We start from the raw sequence: 20,420 nt of genomic DNA on the forward strand, positions 1-20,420 counted from the left end.
TGGCTCTAGCTCAGGAGTGGAAGAGCGAGAACTGATGGTGATGACTGGGTGATGACTGGCTGCAAGCATAAACCCCGCTGGCCATGACTTGGCTGAGCTGAGGGTCTGCCAACAAAGGATTAAAGGTAGATGGTTCCCGCTGGAAGCACGTAAAAGCACTTTATTTTCCCCCTTGAACCTTCTGTGACTCAGAGAGGAACCCTGCCGTACATACACAACTCTTCCAACTGTATGAACTGTAGGAATTTGGCATTTCACAAGGGTGCTCAGCATTTTAGGGAAATGGACTATAAATGAATGCAGTGAATTGTTATGCATACATTTTAAATGTAATATCAACTGGTTTTGCCTCATTACCATGTTGTCATAATGGAGTCATGACTTTTCCAAGAAAAAAAGAAGATATGATTCAGCTGACCTGGGAAATAAGCTTTTATAGTAAATTGGAAAAATAAAGCTGGATTTCACAATATTGTGTTATACAATTATATCAGTTTAGTATAGTAAGTGTGATTTGCTTTTCTCTTTTGAAGGTAACTATCTAGTAATTTAATACTCTATTTGTCAGCAAATGAACATGTATTTCCAACACAGACTCTAGATTAAATCTTAAAATTGATAATGTGGAGTTTGACCTCCATAGTTACTGCCTGATAAAACATAAGTAAATACGTTGTTTAAAGTGTGCAGTAGAGAAATATATAGGCAAAAGACTTCAGATATTATGGTGATACTGTTTGCGAAGAATATTAGCATTTACTTATCATTCCTATCATTGCTGCTGTTATTTTATATTAACAGTTCTTTAATTATGTGAATGCCAGAAGGGTAAATTCACAAAAGGGAAAATCACTTTACATATAACTTAGTGGGATAACAATGTCTAGAACCTATTTTAAAGAAACCATGACAGACATCTTTCATTCAGCAGTCTGCCACAACAGGAAATTACTTCCTCTAATACGCAATGAAATAAATAAAGGTCAGATGGTTCATTTGTCTGCATTTACTTTGCACAGTTCTACCAGTAAAACAGGATGTTTTCTATTAACATTGCTCCAGGTTTCCTGGTAACAATAGCACCAAAATAAGGACCAGATTTTGTCTAGGTGAAATTCACTCCTCCTGCATAAAGCCCTATGCCTAGAATCTGCAAAGAAAAAAGCTAAAGTAAGATGTGGAAGCTGCTGAATTTATGTGTAAGCACCAGGCTGCGATCCATACAAGGTTACAGGAGTTAGGTACTCAGCTTCCACTGAAACTCAAAGGAGGTGAGCACCTTTGTTCTTCATGCTTTTTTGAAAATTCCAGCCCTGTAAGATGTAATAGCCTCCCATTATTTGCTCAGGGACAGTATATATACATACATATATATGAATAGCCTTAGATATTCAAAATCTATGCAAGTGAAAGGAAGAGCATAGAGCATGCAGCTTCTCAACTCTGAAGAAGCAGCAGCCTTGCTGAGCCATACTGCTTATGAGACAGGCTACTGGATCTTCGTCATAGACCACACTTGACTCGTGCCCTTAAGTGATCTTCAGCTCAGCCAGAAAGACAAGGGGCTGCGAGTTAATTGTTGGCAAACTTTGAACCGTGTGGGGTTCAAGTGGAAGGAAGGGCTTTAAGTCAGCCACATGTGCACTGCATGTTCCACCTAACAGGAATGTGGTTTGTGTTGAGGTATGTTTTCTTTGGCTATTTTTTCCTGAAATGTGCAATTACAAAAAATAAAATATTTACATCACTACAAATGAAATTTCAGTGTCAGCTTTTTCTGTCATAAAATGGAATATTCCTATGTGCAACAGGTGAATTATTTTCCTTGGGGATCAGATACAAAGCTGTTTTCAATACAGAGAACAATGAACTGATTATTACAGCTATATACTTTCTGATCAAGGAGTTTCCCTGTCTTCAGCGGTGATGCTTGTCCCATAGCTCCCATATCAGCTGTGTGCCAGGCTTCACAGTAGTTGCTAACCAGTCGGATCCCATTTGCAGTTGAACCATGCCATATTACTTTCTGAGGCCTGAAAGGTAATGTTAAGAAGTTATTTCCTGAAAAAGTCTCTTTTTTGCTTTATTCAACTGCACACCTGTGTGTGTGGTGACCTGTATTTCTGCTTTCCTTCTGCTTGAAGCAAACAGTGGGTAGGGAAAGATGAAGATAGAAAGGAGAGAAAGAAAAGGGAGACCACAACCTGATATCCCATTCATAGGCTATCAGAAATGGAAAAGAAAGATGGCATAAGGAAACGGAGAAATTTTTATCACATTTCTAGTAACCCAAAATATTGCAACTTGTACTATCTGGTAAAAATAAATGTAATGTAAAACTTATAAATGGTAATGTAAACTCACCAAGATGGATCGGTCATGACGTTCCTCCCATCAAAGGAGTATATTGGAACGTGAATGTTGAATTGTCCACCGTTTCCATTAAATACAGATACCCAGTTATTGAAAAGTATTTCTCCCTATTAAAATTTCAAAGCCACTTTTACAAACAAAACCAATCCAAAATCCACATCATACCTGACTTCTATAGACTTATCTATACATCTAAAATCTTATCATCTGCATTTAAGAACACTTATGATTCCAGCTTTCACATCAGTTTCTGCATGATGCTCCTGAACAAACTCAAGCAAACTTGTCTCATCTATCATCTTTATGCCAATAGCTCTCTGATCCATGCCTTTGCCTCACAGTTGCATCTCTGTTCTATTGTCACTCCAAATATTCATCTTGATCATCTCCATTTCCACTGTCCTTTTCCTCCTAACTGTCTAATGGGTTATTTGAAAAATTGCTTATAACTACTCTAGCTATAGAGAAAATACAGAGATAATTTTATTGGAACTTCTGTTGAGGTCACAATTTTGTGAAAAATGTTGCAAATGTTCAAGGCAAAAGCTTTGCACTAGGCTACCTCTCAAACTGCTTTTGAGTTTTTCCAGTCAAAGTTGAAACAATATTGTCTTTACAAATTTGTCTCCAAGGCTCTGTATTTGCATGCACTTCAGAGTAGCATCCGTTCAGCATGTTCCGAGCATCACGTGTTATTCCTGTAGGTTTCTTTGGCCGTTTGTTCTGGGAGCCAGCCAATGCTACAGAGACATGGTTTGTTTTCCTCAGTTTTAGAGTGTGTCTGTTTATGTGAGACCACAAAATGACTCATGCTCTAGACTCTCCTCTCAGTTTCATTGGGGTAAATCCAGCATCACTCCTAAGCACAGAATTTGCCTTTATCTTTACAAATGAGAAAAATAGGCATTTTAGCCTACTATACTCTGTGGTCATACTAGAAAGTAGGACATAATAGCTATCTTTGAGAAATGATGATGCACTTTCCCTGCTGCTGATATAAAAAATATCCAGAAAGCTGAACATCATACTGTTGCTTTGTCAGCAATCTGCTCGAAGTAGGCTATTCTCATAGCTTTATTTCCACCATTAGCCATAGGATATTGGAAAAAACAACCGTTGAAAATGCAAAGGAAGTGTGAGACAGTCTGTAACTTTCTACCTTATCACTACTTTTTTGTTTCTTGAATCTGATTCCGAAATATGAAGCAAAGCTGCTTCTTTATAAAATGCAGTTTGGGTTGAAACTTTCTGCTTTTGCCATTTTGCAAGATTTTGGGACACCTACAGCCTATCCTAATATAACAAGTACTAAGCACTCATTTTTACCTTAAGATTGACTATTGGTAAATGGTATCGATCTGTTTTTCTGACAACTGTGGACAAATCTTGCAAATGTGATGAGAGGAAGGCTCTGTAGGTAGACGTCAAACCTGCTAGTTGGGCCTGTTGAAAACACTGAAAATCTGCTCGCATGTCACCAGAAAATGGCAAGTTTAAAGCCACCAGATGTAGCTGGAGAAAAAAAGAAGAAAAGCCACTGTTGTTTTAAAGTTTATAACACTAGGAAGATATATTTTGGAAACAAACTAGACCCTCCCTCCTCCTGTCAGCACAAGAACTAGTACCTTCCATACCAGGTAGGAAAGTTATTTGCTGCCATAACATTACATTTCTTAAAGCTATGAGACCCATAGCAGAAATACTTATTTATCTTTGAACATTAAGGAAACCATGAAGATTATATACTCCTAAAAAAATAAAATTCTGTTCAAAGCAGGTAATATTTTTAAGCAGAAGTCCTGGAGTTATCACACAAACAAAATCCCAAATCCTACAACCATGTGATGAGAAGTGACCACATACCATTTAAAAATTCACTGTTATCAAATACAAGAAGTAGCATGCTTAAGTCAAACAGTACAGACGCAAGAACTAATCCACTTTTTTTTTGCTTCGTTTTTGTTTGTTTGTTTGTTTGTTTGGGGATTTTTTGTTTTTTGTTTTTTTTTAGATATAAATCAGTTACCTTGCTTTCTTTGTCTAAATATTTTAAAGTATTTTAAATGAAGGCTTAGATCCTAAAGTGTCATCTAAAACAAGCAGCGCCATGAAGATAGAAAATATTCTAACAAATATTTTAATGATTTAATTATAACACAATTGTTAACTTAAAAATTACTGCGTATTGTAGGTACAATCACTAAGTGAAGAGGTATTCCTAACTCAGAATCAGGATTTTTTTTTCTTTGAGATGGGAAGGGGGCTAGGATGATGAAAATAGATCTGGAGGAAAAAATTTAAAACTGTGTCTGAGATGTTTAAACCAGTTGAAGAAGTGTATTTGTAAATTTCTAAAGTAAAATCTGTGAATTTGAAGAGGAAATATCACAAATCTCCCTCAAGATACAAACTGTCATGTTTCAAACCACAGCTATGCAGTTGCAATACAGATCTCATACTTACTGCTGGTTTTCCATTGTTCATATTTGATATTGGACTCAGTACTGGAAGAGACTGAAATCCCTGTTATTTTAAGACATGTAAACAGATATGTTAAACATGTTACTCAGATCAGAATTTTAGATACTCAATAATTTTCTAAATAAAGCAAACAGTGAACACTGGAGAATCTGAAACTGTCCTACCTCTGAAAAGTAAACCCAAACCATGTAGCCAGAATACTTTATCATCAATTATTTGGTGTGACACATAAATATGTGTTTGAAAGCTGTCCTGGCCAGAGCTGCTTTGCTAGACCTGAGCGTACCCATCCCACAGTGCTCTGCCAGAGCTGGCGTTGGCGCCGGATTGCACCTGGAGTCCTGCATGGAAGCAGCCTGCTCTTGGCAGGAGCAGAAGACCGGTTCAGGAAAATTAAAACTGAAAGGGTAAGGAGGATGTGCAAATAGAAAACGTAGTGGGTGGGAATATTTCTCAAGGCCTTGGTAATTCCCTCTCCTAAGCAATTGGCATGTAGAGACAAGAAGGTCGATGATCTTCAGAGCTGTTTCAGGAACAGCAAAGATTTCTCTAGTTATGGTAAGTATGAGTAACAAGCCACTGATTGCACCAGTTGGGAAACTCATGTGGTGTCAGCTGGAGGCTGCAGACAATTTCTTATAACATGAGGTCTAGATATTTTCCTGGTGTGCTAAGTGCACTTCTCTCTGACCTACTGTAACTTTTTTTATTTCTTTCTGGCCATCTTCCTTCTCACTGCTCCTCCCTAGCACTCTCCTGCCCTTTCATTATCATCTCAGCAGTCAGATCAATTAACCTGTCATCAACGAGACTGTTCTCTATTCCCTTTGCCACTTCTTGGGTTTCATCCTCCTGCAATTTTTTGGGACAGACAGCATGTTCACATGCAGGTTGGTACAATAACTTGCAGAATGGGGTCAGGTACAAACTAACAATTGAGGCTTTAGAATAGACTCTCAGCACACTGTGGGATAAGCTGCTTGCACGTGATGATGATGTACCCTGAATACAGGACTATAATCTTTTAAAGAAAACCTGCTTTTCAGAAACACTTTTCTGAGTTTCCTTGAAAGGGACCAGGGCTTGATATGACTGACTTCAGTGTTATGAAACAGAATACTGTGGGGTTTTTTTTTGTTTGTTTGTTTGGTTTTTTTTTAGGCAGCCTGCTTTTTTCTGCTTTTTGTAGGTGCTGGTTTGTCTCTGTGGTGTTTGGAGTCTCAGAAGATAATGGAAACAGATGACTAGCCAGTGCGAACTGATTTGCAAGCTTATGTAGTGGTAGGATGCTTATTTTGAACTGACAAGTCATGGTGGAAAATCATGTTGTGCAGGGATCCGCCTGCAACTTCTTGCCTGTTTTTGCACATTTAGACTCAGTTTTTCTCAGTCTGATATTTTGTACTTACATGGCTTGATATGGCTGGAGGAGGAAGGCTGTCAGCAGGGATAGGAATTAGCTCACCAAGCTGAAAGAACCCAAAAGGAAAAGCATTACCAGGAGCTTCTGAACTAAAAAAAGGAATCTTTGCATCCATACTTCTCCACCTCTGTAGAAAATATCTGCAACAATTCCATTTTAAGTACAGGAGCTGGAAAGGGTTAGGACATAGTGCAACAGTACCTGCAATTTTCTCCATCCATTTCGAACACGGATAAAAACCTCACTGGTTTCACTCAGATAGATTAGTGTACCTTCTGCTACCAAATGAACTTTTTCCAACATACCCTCAATGTTTTGGAATGTTGTAACCTGTCAAGTAGAAAAATGAAACACACTTTATCAGACACACAAAACATTTTGCAAGTTAAATTGTTAAATTGAAGTCTCATTTGAATACATAAATGTCAAGGTTTCTTCCACAGGAAATGCTCATAAAGTCAGTTTTACATCATTTCATACAAAAAGCTTCAGTAAGATAAATATCTTGCTACTTTGGCATACCAGCATCATCGTTCCATGGATTGTAGTAGAACTACACCAATAGTTAATTTTGCACAGAGTGAAAATCATTGCATCTCTACAGTTTAGCATACCAGATCAAAATTGCAGAGTTCAGAAAAGCTTTGATAAGGCTTATAAATATCACACACAATTCTAGATACATTTGCTTCTGTTATATTTTTCTTAGTGCTGTTGTGATCTCTTTTCTTTAAGGGTATTTTCTTCCATCCCTTTTGTTATGTTTCCAGATGCCACTAGTTTACACACAAAGTATTTTTCAATTTCTCTGTTAAAGATCATCAGGAGGCTTAAACAGATGTCTGTCAGATATGGACATTGCCCCTATTACCTCTGTCTTTGTCACCTGAAGATAAGAACACAGTCCTCTCAAAGATGTGTTGCTTCTACAATCTGTTTGATAATTGCAGGTAGTGTAAAATCAGGGGCAAGTTTCTTGAGACTGTCATTTCTTGACACTTGAGTGTCATTTCTTTCTCATTTCTTCAGTGTCACAGGGCATATTAATGCTTTATGAATCATGCAGACCCTACTATAGATTTGCATATTGGTTTTTAATGTTGATTTTGACCTAAGTGGGCTTGGATCTCCTATCTAAGACAGTAGCTCCCAGCCTGTAACTACAGTCGTCTACCTTGGGACACCAGTCTTTGAACATCTGTTTCTCCCATGATCTGTAATCATTGTCAGGTCCTGAATTTCTATGAGAAAAGGCAGTTAGCAGAGGTATGACACTACTGTAGGAAGGCATTAAGAAACTTACACACAGATTCTTGTTAGTTCATTTAATATGATGTAGATGATCTGAAAGTCTGCTTGTTTATTAGTGCATTCTCAAATGATTGCCAAAGATACCCAGTGAATTTGCTTTTCTATCATAATGTGAGAATGTGGAAAAGGAAAAAATTGCAACGAACCTGCTCTGCTAGCTTGAATAATTTTTTCTTTTTCAGAAACTACAAATATTTAATTTAGAAATTAACAAGACAAAAGTCTTAGCTGTCATTTTTACTGCATGGATAGCTGGGATACAATTCTGATTTGATTCATGCAGTAAGAAAAGGAAACAATTAAATTTATATGTATTCTCTGGCACAACAATTTTTAGATTTGCTAGGGAAATCTACAGTTTTTTTCTTAGAATCAAATGACCTATATTACTGGGTTTTAATCCAGTAATGTAAAGTGTTTTTTTCATGGAAACTGGGCATTCAGTAGTTATTCTAGTAACTCAGCATGTTAAGTTGCCAAACTCTTTCAGAGACATTGCTTTGAACATGAAATATGCATGTTTCCATTACTTTAGCATGCCATCAATCTTTGCATTTGTTTCAATAGGCTGTTACTAACAAGGCAATGGACAGACTTCTCCTGTCATCACTTTTCCCAGCTATATGGATACCCTGCTGAAAAATTATGAGGTTCAGAAAACCAGAAAACATTCTAATAAATAAAAACACAGGACGGAGCCTTCCCTCCTCTGTCAGTGCTACCAATGACGACCAAAAGATTTGAAGCAAGGTTTCAATGGCAAACTCCCTTATTTTACTGTCTTACCAGATTCCTGGTTGCAGGTGACCCTGGCTCTCCAGGAGGACCTGGTGGCCCAGGCATTGCAACTGCTAAAATAAAACAAGCATACAATACATGTTGAAGGTCATCTTTTTTGAGAGAGAAGGTGAGTGACATAAAGAAAGGACTTACTGGTGGTGTCTAGGAGTAGTGGGAACTTTAAATAGCCATAGGCCTTACACAGTCACGTTCTGAATAGCTGTGTTCAAGCCAACTACAGAAAATGCATTCTAAGGATTTTTTAAAAAGCAATAGTGAAACTTAGTCTTTTCTCTGTTATTTGAGAGATTAAGGCCAACAGACTGCAACCTGTGGTAGATATTCCACAAATGAAGAACCAGATCCACTTAAATTGACCAGAATGCTCTTCTGCTAGCTGCTAATGACATGCATATGGAAGAGGAAGAACTTTTAGCTCCTGCCCATATAGGCTTTGAGGGAGTCATTATATCTTTTGCTCTAAAAGTAAACAAAAAAGAACTTTTCCTGAGATAAAAAATTCACAAATGTAAGCTCAGCTTATGCTTCAAAGCAACAAAGAATTCTCCAGTGGTATGAACTCGAACTTCTAAGACTGCAGTCCACAACACCTAGAACCTAGTACCTGTCTCTACACCAAAACTGAATTTCTTCACCTTGAGCTGGAAATCCCTGTTTTCTGGAGTAAAAACTCCTTTCTTTTAAGGAAGGAAAGAAGGAAAGATATGGAAGACTGAAGAAAGCATCTCGTGCAAATGCAATCATGATAATGGAACTTTGAAACTGTTTAGAAGAAAGAACTTCTATACAAGGACCCTGCTGAGCATCACGGTGTGTCCCAGCAGGGCTCTGTAGCTGAGATCTGGGTGGATCTTGTATTAACCATAAGTAGAAACTCCTTCTGTAGAGGAAAAGAGAGACGCAAAGTGGGGGCAACAAAACAGGTCCAGGGGTATCCAGGAGAGTACACTAGTATACTGCTGGGAGGCAATATAAAAGGCTCAGTGAGAAATCTGATTAGGAACAGAAGAGCATGATGAGAGCTAGTGTGACATGGAAAAAAGAGATCTAATAGTTGGTGGATGGTTGTCAAACTACCTGAGCATGGGGAAGTCTAGCATGTCCTGGCATGCTGGTGAATCTGGATTATGAAGCATGCACAAAGAACTGCAAGGTTCAGCTCCTAACCACTCCCCAGTTCCTACCTTGACGGGCACTTGAAAATGTTGTTCAGCTGTTCTTAGCTATGAAAATAGTGCTATAATCCCAAATATGGACAGAATTGCTCTTTAAAAGTGAAGGAGAAATGGTGGAATGTAGGAATATTCTCTGAAACCATCCTTTGGAGAAATTTTGGTAAGCACATCTGATAGCCCTCCCCACAACAACCAAAGCCCACTCGTCCACAGGTTACTGGGTACAGCAACTAAACAGACTGAAGGAGAGTAACAGAAGGTAAGCTAAAGGAGTGTACCTTCTGCCTTCATAATTTTCAAAGGAATCGGGATCGCAGTGATCTTCAGTGAAAGTGGAGCTATAGATTCCCCTTCACCCCCGCAAATACATTCAGTGAAGAAAAAATATTGACTATCTTCACTTTTATTGTATCTTTCCACTCTGAAGTAGTTTGATAGTCTGAATAAAGGATTGTAAGATACATTTTTAAAATATAGTTTGAACCATTGCAGAATCAGTAAAGGCTAATCCTGAGAGCACTGCTTCATTCCAGAGCTTGCTTTTTACTGATCTGTAACTCTTGAATTAGGAGGCTGCACCAATAAAGCAGGTTCTACTGTTCAAAAATGTTTGTTTTTGTGAAACCAGAGGAGCCTTGAAATCACCTTTTACAAATTGAAGAATCCATGCGCTGAGCATTTCCTTTATGTCAATGGCAGGGGAAAGGATTTCAGTTCTCAGAAATGTTCAGAGCTATTTATCTGCAGATAAGCCATTCCTTTTTCCCCATATTACAGTATGTGAGCCCCATATTACAGTAAGAAAGAACTTTAACGGAGATAACTGCCTTGAAGACAGGAAATAAACATCTGTGTTCATAACATTTAGTAAAATGGACATCCATTGGTGTGCTGCCTAAAGAAGCTTCTTACAAAGCAAAGAGGAAAATGTGTAGGAGGATGATGAAGGCTAATGGCAGAGAGGATAAACGAAAGTATAGGGATGGAGTACTAATAATAATTTGTTTTGTCCGACTGGGTCTCTTAGCTAATATTCAGAAGTGCTTAATATAAATTACACAGGAAAAGGGCTGAAGGCCTTTATGGACTTTATGGATGCTGAGGATCTGTCCATATTATGATGATCAGTAGCTAATTCAGGTACAGGCCTATGTTCCAATGTTGAACATATTAAGGATTTCTTCTTTCTCAAATATTCTTCCAAGGATGAACACTTCTGATAGACAATTAATAATATTTGCTGGATGACAGATTGGAAGTCTCACCTTGTCCCTGGGCAGCTGTATAAACCAGTCTGACCAGGCTCAAGAAATACCTGGAGAGAAAAATTGGAGACAGAGAGGTCTGCTCCCCCAACTAGCATACTGGAGGCACAGGTCTTCCCGGGAAACAGACTGATCATTAGTTCTCAGAAATGGAGATCTGTATTAGCTAGACCTGCCCAAACTTTAGGCAAAACAGATCTGCATTATAGTCTCTGTATTCGGCTAACAATTCCCTTTCTGTTAGTACACCATCTTCACCTGAGATTAAGGAATGCTTTGCTCTGGTTTTACCTGGCTAGATTCCCATGCTGGTCACAGTTCCCAGAGGGAGGAATCAGTCGCTCACTCAGGCAGACCTATCAAGTAGTGTCAGAGGAGCCCAGGACCCCATCCACCAGAACCTAGTCTAAAAGCTGGACATTAGCAGTATGAGGCTTGTCACGAGCAGACCTGTGACCGAAGAAGAGTCAAAAGAAAAAATGTCTTGAACTGTGACACTTGATTTATAGCCACGTATTCCCTTTGGTGCAAGTTTGAGATAATTCACCTGAAGCTCCAGTGCCATCTTATTTGCAAAGTTCCTCCCCGATGTGACTATTTGTCGCATATTTTACTCCTTTTCTAATCCAATGAATTGAAAATCATTAAAGGTACAGTAACCAAGCTTTCCAAAGTTTTGTTCAGCATTTGCATAACAACTAGTTTTTAGAAGCAGTTCTCCAGCAGTTTCATTCCAGACCTAAACTCTACTGTGGGTACTGCCTTTATATCAGAGAATCATAGAATTATAGAATCATTTAGGTTGGAAAAGACCTTTAAGATCATCGAGTCCAACCATAAACCTAACACTGCCAAATGCACCACTAAAGCGCCTAAGCGCCACATCTACACGTCTTTTAAATACCTCCAGGGGTGGTGACTCAGCCACTTCCCTGGGCAGCCTGTTCCAAGGCTTGACAACCCTTTCGGTGAAGAAATTTTTCCTAATGTCCAGTCTAAACCTCCCCTGGCGCAACTTGAGGCCATTTCCTCTCCTCCTATTGCTTGTTACTTGGGAGAAGAGACCAACACCCACCTCGCTACAACCTCCTTTCAGGTGGTTGTAGAGAGCGATAAGGTCTCCCCTCAGCCTCCGCTTCTCCAGGCTAAACGACTCCAGTTCCCTCAGCCGCTCTTCATAGGACTCACTCTCTAGACCTTTCACCAGCTTCGTTGCCCTTCTCTGGACACGCTCCAGCACCTCCATGTCCTTCTTGTAGTGAGGGGCCCAAAACTGAACACAGTATTCGAGGTGCGGCCTCACCAGTGCCGAGTACAGGGGCACGATCACCTCCCTGCTCCTGCTGGCCACACTATTTCTGATCCAGGCCAGGATGCTGTTGGCCTTCTTGGCCACCTGGGTGCACGCCACACTGCCGGCTCATGTTCAGCCGGCTGTCAATCAGCACCCCCAGGTCCTTTTCCTCTGGGCAGCTTTCCAGCCACTCTTCCCCAAGCCTGTAGCGTTGCCTGGGGTTGTTGTGACCCAAGTGCAGGACCCGGCACTTGGCCTTGTTGAACCTCATACAGTTGGCCTCAGCCCATCGATCCAGCCTGTCCAGGTCCCTCTGCAGAGCCTTCCTACCCTCGAGCAGATCAACACTCCCACCCAACTTGGTGTCATCTGCAAACTTGCTGAGGGAGCACTCGATCCCCTCGTCCAGATCGTTGATAAAGATATTGAACTAGACTGGCCCCAATACTGAGCCCTGGGGAACACTGCTCGTGACCGACCGCCAACAGAATTTAACTCCATTCACCACAAGAAGACTGTCTTGGCCCACATTAACATCTTCCCAGATTTAGCCAGCTGGCTGATTTGATAGATCTTGCAAAGCTCTGAAGGCAGCCTGTCTCCGTTATGTAGACTTCCTCCCAGCCACAGCCACAGTAAGATTTTTCATGCAATAGTGCTCCCATGGCACTAGTCAGCAAAAACTGTTTGCAGAGAAATTGTCCCTTTTGTGCTCCCAGTTCCGACTCACCCCCCAGGAGAAATCGGTAGAGGGCAGGAGGAGAGAGGGGAGCAACCTGATTCAGGTGTGCAGAGTGAGTGGGCAGGTGGAAGAACAGGTATGCAAAGGAAGTGGCAGTGTGCGTGGGGGTGTGGGGGCATGCCTATGCACTCACATATACAGTGAAAAGCAAAATCACATCCTCTCACCTGAGCTGTATATTGCAGGGGGTCCTGGTGGGCCTGGTGGGCCAGGTGGGCCAGGAGGTCCAATTTTTCCGTAACCTGGTAAGCCAGGTAGGCCAGGTAGCCCCGGAGGTCCTCTGGGTCCGACAACTGAATCGCCTTTTTGTCCCTATCAGTGATAAAAAGTATTTCTTTGAATGTAGCAGTTTCAGTGCTGCAGGGCCTTCATCTTTGGTGGCAACATCTTCTGAAGGCCCACCACCACACCACTGTTTAGACATGAGTCTGTACAGTCTAATTTTCTTCAAGGAAGCACGGATATTAATGGAAAATGAAAAATTTAACCATGTACTAAACTAAATTCAAGAATTTAAGTTTCAGAAAGCTTTCTGAAAGTTCTCACACCTATTCCTGAGTAGCTGATATCTGCAAAACTCTCAACAGTACTTTCAAAGTCCTGGATCTCAACTATGCTTGTGCTGAGACTACTCGCTTTATAAGACAAGAGTTTGTCTGAAGGTACACAGCGGAAAGCTTTAACATAAGGTGTGTCTGTGAAGGGTGTATGTCTCTGATGAATGTTGTCTTCTCCCTCCTGTGATCAAATGTCAGCTCATACCCCTTAAGCTCTCCAGCTGCCAGTCTTCCAGATTAAAAAGGCTCCAACTCTGTACATTTCCAATTTAGCAGTGTGTCCTCAGCCTGAATGAGGACGGCTTGCACTCCCTGTGCTCAAACTGGCCTGCATACATGCAACAGTTTTTGGACCCTGTACTAGGAGAGCTCAGTTTCTGATGGATCTCAGCTGTGCCATCCAACGCTTCTTTGCCAGTGGAACACTTTCTAAACGGGGAGATGGTTCTCAGCAATGTGGAATAGCACCAGTGGGATTTTTGAAGGTGGGCTTGCTAACCTAACACTTCGTCCTCAGCTGTGACCCACCCATTCATGCTCCTTGGCACAGAACATGACAATAGAGTAACGCAATGCACACATTTGTTGCCAGATCCCAGGGATAAACTAGTTTCCGAAGAATTAGTGCATTGGATTTTAAAGCAGCTGTGGTGGCAATTACCAGAAGATAAAACAACTAGGTAGAGATTAAGACAGTGGCTGAATTTTATAGGAATGATCCAGATGGGCACACACTGGACTTTTCATTCATGTTTTTAGATTAATGGAATAGAAAATAAGATTATTTAGATGGCCAATAATTTTCAGGTCAGCCTCTGTCTAACTTTACATAGCCTATTTTGGCCTTTATGGGGATATAAGTAGTAGCATCACAAGTTATATATACTGCCTTGATTTGTAATGCTGTTAATAGCATGTATCTACATACTGATGTAGTTGTATTAGACAGCTGAACATAACATTACCTCAATTTTTCATAGCAAATTAATTCTATGCACAACAGTGAAATGTCTGTGTTTACGCCCAATGCAACTCTCTCATATTCACTTAATGGTTTGCATATGAGTTTTTATATAGTTCTTAGCATCATCTTGAGGTTTGTCTCTATTTAGTGCCTTCTAAATTAAAACAATGGGTACCCACAAATATTCCTATTCTACAACCTGTGTGACTTACAACTAATCCTGGTCTTCCAGGTGGTCCAGGAGGTCCTGTAAGGAAAAAACCTCCATTTGGTTCTCCTTTTTCTCCTTTTACACCAGTGACTCCATTGTCTCCTTTTTCACCCTTTAAAGAGAATATATTTTAAACCATTGAGCTGAAGTGAGATCAGAACTCTATGCACTGATCTTTTAAAATTACATGAAATCTCTGAGCTTAATAAAAAAAAGCATCTGCTTAAAATCTTTTTGACATCACTTCCTTCTTCAGTGATGTGGAGTGGAAAGGAATGCTTTCCCTATTGAGGCTGCAATGCTGGAGGCAAAGAAAAAGTCGGAGGAAGCATAAAAGCCTGGCTTTCTGCTTTTCTCATTCATCAAGGAAAAAGCAAAGCAAGATTGACATGGAATGGTGAGATATTTAAAAGTACATGGCAAAGTGAAGATTACTGTGCATAGGATGAGAGAGAAGGGCAAGGGTATGTACCAGGATAACAGAAGAGACACCACACAAAATTGCAGACACTTTGAACTGCATCTCTTCTCCTGTCCTTCACTGTTGATTGTCAGTTAGTTTGGGGAACAGAGTGATAGGTAAGAAGAAGCATTTAAAAGCCAAGTCGTTATCTCTCTGTGCAAAATAATCCACAGCAATTGTAGGTTCCTCCTCACATTATTTCCTTCTGTTTGTCTGCTGTTTTTTCCCTTCAACTTTTTTTGGTCTACTTTGTTTCACCTTTCTGAGAAATAAACCTGTGAATAGAAGAGGCAAAGGGCAAAGCAAGAATGGCAGATAGCTGCAGAAAGCCAGCAGAGGTGACTATGTATAGCTCCTCCTCTGACTTTTCTTCTTTTTAGTTTCCCAGTAAACAGGACTGTAAAGCTTTCTGTATGGCTTGCCATTTTGCAGAGATGAAGGACTAGATGAAAAATGAGTTCTTTATAGCTAAATCTATAAAGCTACAGACACTACTCTATAAGATCAAAGAAGCCATATCAGCTCTGCCGTGCATGCATGGGGCACTTTATATCATAGGAATAACTTAGGTGCACTCAGCCAAGCAGAAACAAAATCTGACGGCACTAAGAGTCCTTCAAGGAAACTGACAGTACACTGCTTTTGGTGGCATCATTAAATGATAATTTGATTCATTTTTTTTCAGATCTTCTACTGATAGAGAGTCTTGTTCACTTAAAAACATTTTAAATAATATTGCATTGGTATTAATTTTTGTCACTTGAAGCAGTCAGGAGAATAATGGAACAGAGAGAGACCAAACACATCAAGGTATGGGTATACTTTCTTGTAAGATATTCCAAGAAAAGTAGTTTCCATCACTTTAATTTATTTTATTCAGTGTGCTTAAAAGATAAATAGTATTTCACAGAAGTGATTTTTTCCCCCCATGTGTTAATTGTTGCTAAATTTTTCTAGAAGCCCTTTAGGTAATGGATGTCTCTTACCTGAGCTGGCATGGAAACAAAAGCACTCATTTATGACAGATACCAACTTATGTTAGGTAACAGTGAATTATGACTCACTTTAATACCACCAGGAAGGTAAAAAGCCTCAGTAATAAAGTTTTTTCAAAAGTAATCTTTATATACTACTGACACCTACTATCTCTATACTTGTAATAAACTTCTCTATGCAGCTGGAGTTTAAGAAATTAATATCATTTGTAATTGCTGATGATCTTATCTGTTTTGTATATTTTACCATGCTATACTGTTTTATACTTAATTTATAGTAAAGTACACTTTAAAAAAAGCTTAACAGAACTCAAACGCAAATGGGATATAATTACCTTTATGCTATTAATAAAGTGGCTGAAATATGATGGAGGCAGTGGTGGACCTGAAAAATGAAGAAAATACAACAAGTACAATAATTATCTGTAATTTTCTTTTTAAAAGCACTGCTTTGGATATTACTGGTTTAGGATTTTAAAGGAAAATTATTTACAATAATAACATTAACCTTTAAATCTAACGGATATTTTTAGTTTGGTTTCCTAACAAAGCAAGGCTTACATGCCCTATCTTGTCTGTCACTCGTCCACCTTAATAACTTCTGAATCTGATCATGAATTTCAGACAAATTTGAAAGCAAAGAAGGCTCAAAGATGAAAAATTCCAGGTTTTCTGAAAAAATGGCAGCTGGGCAGAAGGGAAAGAGAAGCATCCAAATTAACCCCTTTTTGATGGAAACCAAGATAAAAGAAAAGCTTTCCATATGTTTTGCCAGCAGTGGGGTGGCCAATCGATAGTTGCATTATCTTTCATGCAAGGACAGTACCATAACTGACAAGAGAAAGAATCAGTGTTACTACCATGCTGCTGATCATAGAATAATTGTTCCTTGACATTTTTCTGCAACAAAAAACAATACCAATATCAATGGTTATACTACCTGTGTTGTGTTGTCTGCCAATGGTGGTCAGCCAAAGCTGTCAAACCAGCACAAAAAGTCTAAAAAGCCTTCAAATATTCTCTGTTTGGCATACACTTGGAAAAAAGACTGTTTTACAGCTGCCCATAACAGCTCGATGCATTTTCTTCAAATGTATTCTGATTAATTTTTGAGATCTTGGGGTCCAACCCTATGCCAGCCATAGGACTCAGATCTCAGTATGCTATATCTCAAATACAATTAAGTCAAGTAGACATTGTATACATCTGTACTCTGGGACAGAAATGTATTCCCACTATGGCAGCTATTTTGATTTTATTCCAACCCTGCCGATTATAGCTTGCTGCAGTGATTTGCTTGATCTATGTGAGGGGATGGGGAACAGACAGGTGGAATAGAATGGTAGGTGTCCTTCCCAGACGTTGCTTAGTATTAATCTCTACACTGAGCAATATCTGAGTCTTTCTAGGACGACCAGCAAGCAGACTAGGCCTGGGCAAGGTACATGAGGAGGAGGGAGTCACCACTCAAAGTGGAAGTCAAAAATCTGTGGTAGGGAACCAGTAGGGTCTATCTACACTGGTAGGTAAACTGTATTAGACCAGTTCCTCAGCCCTGAGGTAAAGTGGCACAGCTTCCATCCATACAGCTAAACTGTCTTCCTCACTCCTGAAGTATGAGAGACTTACCCATACAGCCTATTGCACCAATCCCTGGCTTACGCTATCCCCCAGACCATCCTATTGTCTGGGAAAGTGTTACTTGTTGTAGGCTGAATCCAGACCAGGACACAAGGGAACAATTAAACTGCAGGACAACTGTCCTCTGTGTCCTGGCTCTGTTCAGTTTACTAGTATACACAGCCAGGGAAGTTTGCCTGACATGGCTTCTCAATGGGCAAACCTCATTCAGTCCTCCTCTGTAGACATTCAGTGCTAGGCTGGTAGGCAATTTTTAGCAGGACTTTTAAGGATGTCATCACTAGCTAGAGGGAAACATACTTTGTTGTGTGGCTTCTGCTGGTAGACCAGACATTTTCACTTGTTTGTTTTCAGATGTTGCTGAGACTAACAGCACTTTGCATGTGCATGATCAATGGCAAAATGCCCTCCCAACAATCATAAAGTCACAGGACTTTGGTGACCTTTCTTTTAGAAAATGGGAAGCTACACTGCTTTCAGATCTGGGATGTGATCTAGAAATTAACTTAGCCCCTGGAGCAACAGAACTCACTTGTTACCAGAATTAATGCTTGCCCAGCGAGAAGCCATCTTGCTCCACCTCACTGATTTTCCTTTAGCTCCATTCCTTCCAGGATTCACAGAGAAAATGGCGAAACTTCTTCACACAGAAAAGAAGGTCTCAGGACAAACGAACAGGCCAAAAGGTGGATTTGGATGAGTGTGAAAACTTGTCCAGAATGCCAGGTTGGCCTTTTGGGGAATGACCCACAGGAAGGAAGGGGGTTGACTATGGTCGAGGGCCAGCACACTGCAATAAACACTGCATTTTTGATTTGCACATCTTCAGCCTTAGGCAATTGGGTCTGAGACTATGATACAGAGAAGTCTCCTCCTCTATTTCTAAATTTGTTTTCTTACAAGGCTCCAGACTGTGTTCCTCCAGCCAGAAACACCGGGGTTATGCTGGAGCATTGCGCATGTGCTTGGAACACAGCACCTATGCTCTAGGTACTAACTACACCTGCCTCTATACAGAGTAGCTACATAAAGTGCAGCCTGCCATTTACCCACTTTTTGTGTTGGCTTCATATTTTTGCATGGTATTAATTAATAGAGCCTGTTTGTAAGGTTGGAGGGGAGACATTTTGTGAAAAGGAAAAATAAATCCACTGCGTGGACAAGTACCACAGTTCAGAAAGCTTTTCGGATTGCTGGAACTCCACAGATATTGTAGTGGAAGGAACTTCAGCTATGTGTCCCTCAGAGAAGGTTTTGAAAAATTCCTGTACTTTAATCATGTTCCACTAGCCTGCAACTTCTAGCTTGTGAATTTTCACTGTCGAAGATTATGTGGATAACTGTGAGACCTAGAGAATTGGTTTGTATGAAAGAATATTTTAGCAACTACATCAACAAGCAAGAACCAATCAGGAATGTTTTTTAGACCAGCAACAGAATTGGTCTTAGTTAGCATATTTTAAATTCACAAAATATTGAAGGTAGTCAATCTATTTGGATCCGGTTGGCAAATAAATGAATAAATCTCTGTTATTTTAGGAGAAAGGTGAATTCAGTTTTCAGTTTAAACAGAATTCTTGTGTTATTTTCACCATCCTTCACTAGTTGCAGTTTTACAATAGGATCATAAGCATAATCCTCTCATAATCCCCTCCTTCTGAAGCACCTGAAATCATCAGGTATAGGCAAAAATACTTGTAGGACATTAATTTGCATTAAATACAGAACCTGGGGGGGAACAGACAGAAGAGAAAATTTTCTTAATTTCTGTTTAGGAATGCTTCTTGCTTCTTCGTTTTACAAATGTATTGATGACTAGGAAGCACTAACCATTTATTTTAAGGCACTGGACATTGATCAGAATAAAAATTAATGAGGATAAGACAAGAAAACATATTTTATTAGAACAAACAGATGTCCTCTTAAAGATACCCAAACCATCATCTTCAGTCAACAGAACTGTGTCTTGGACAAAGACAGAAATATCCATATAGTTGTAGTTTTGTATTTATTATCAACACATTAGAGGACGGAGTTTATAAATATGGTATAGCAACATTAATTTCATATACTGCTTCTTCTATTTCAAATGATTTCTGGCACTGACCAAAGCCTTATCTCAGTATATGAGATTTCAAAAAATGTATAGAAAAGGAAGAGTTTGTATAGAAAAGGAAGATGCTTGTTTCTGAAACTATTTTTGAACGTGTAAGAATTAGCATTGGGTATCAACTTTTTGGTACAGAAAAGTAAATCTTTGGTGAGGAACATTTCTTATGATGCTCTTACCACCAGTGAATTGGTATTTTTAGTTCACACAGACTTTTCATGATTATCACAAATAAAGCATAGAATATTAAAAAGTTGGTTGAAACGGAGATCATCTAGTTCCACCTCCTGCTGAAAGTGGGACTGTCACCAACAAATGACTGCCTTGAACTCAGAATGCAGAGGTGTGTTACCCTGAAATGGGAAGCACTGGATTTTAGCCCGATTGACTCAAAAAGATTGACAACAGAATGATATCTCAAGGAGAGGACATGATGTCCTTTTAAGATTTCAAAAAATCTCTGACTTGCCAGTTACATTTCAATATCTCTTTTTGTATTTAACACATTCATTATAGTCACAAATGTGCAGTACGGATGCTTTTTTTCAGAAGACATTATGGGCTTTGTTGTTCTGTGTGTCAGTTCAGGAGGGAACCTAGGTATAAGTTTTTAG

General features: G+C 39.6%; 1 protein-coding gene across 1 annotated transcript in view; it reads right to left on the reverse strand.

The window, feature by feature from the left end:
• Positions 1–1,719: 1,719 nt before the first annotated feature.
• Positions 1,720–20,420, reverse strand: part of COL15A1 (collagen type XV alpha 1 chain) — a 105,787-nt gene continuing 87,086 nt past the window's right edge. The window contains exons 33-42 of the mRNA XM_075140842.1: positions 16,391–16,440; positions 14,599–14,709; positions 13,033–13,177; positions 8,375–8,439; positions 6,479–6,607; positions 6,264–6,323; positions 4,837–4,896; positions 3,700–3,885; positions 2,365–2,480; positions 1,720–2,033 (exon numbers count right to left, since the gene is read on the reverse strand). Of these exons, the coding sequence (XP_074996943.1) occupies positions 1,817–2,033; positions 2,365–2,480; positions 3,700–3,885; positions 4,837–4,896; positions 6,264–6,323; positions 6,479–6,607; positions 8,375–8,439; positions 13,033–13,177; positions 14,599–14,709; positions 16,391–16,440 (1,139 nt within the window). The 3' untranslated portion in view covers positions 1,720–1,816. The remainder of the gene's footprint in view (positions 2,034–2,364; positions 2,481–3,699; positions 3,886–4,836; positions 4,897–6,263; positions 6,324–6,478; positions 6,608–8,374; positions 8,440–13,032; positions 13,178–14,598; positions 14,710–16,390; positions 16,441–20,420) is intronic.

The sequence above is a fragment of the Calonectris borealis genome, chromosome 2, assembly GCF_964195595.1.
Source record: "Calonectris borealis chromosome 2, bCalBor7.hap1.2, whole genome shotgun sequence".
Lineage (NCBI taxonomy): Eukaryota > Metazoa > Chordata > Aves > Procellariiformes > Procellariidae > Calonectris > Calonectris borealis.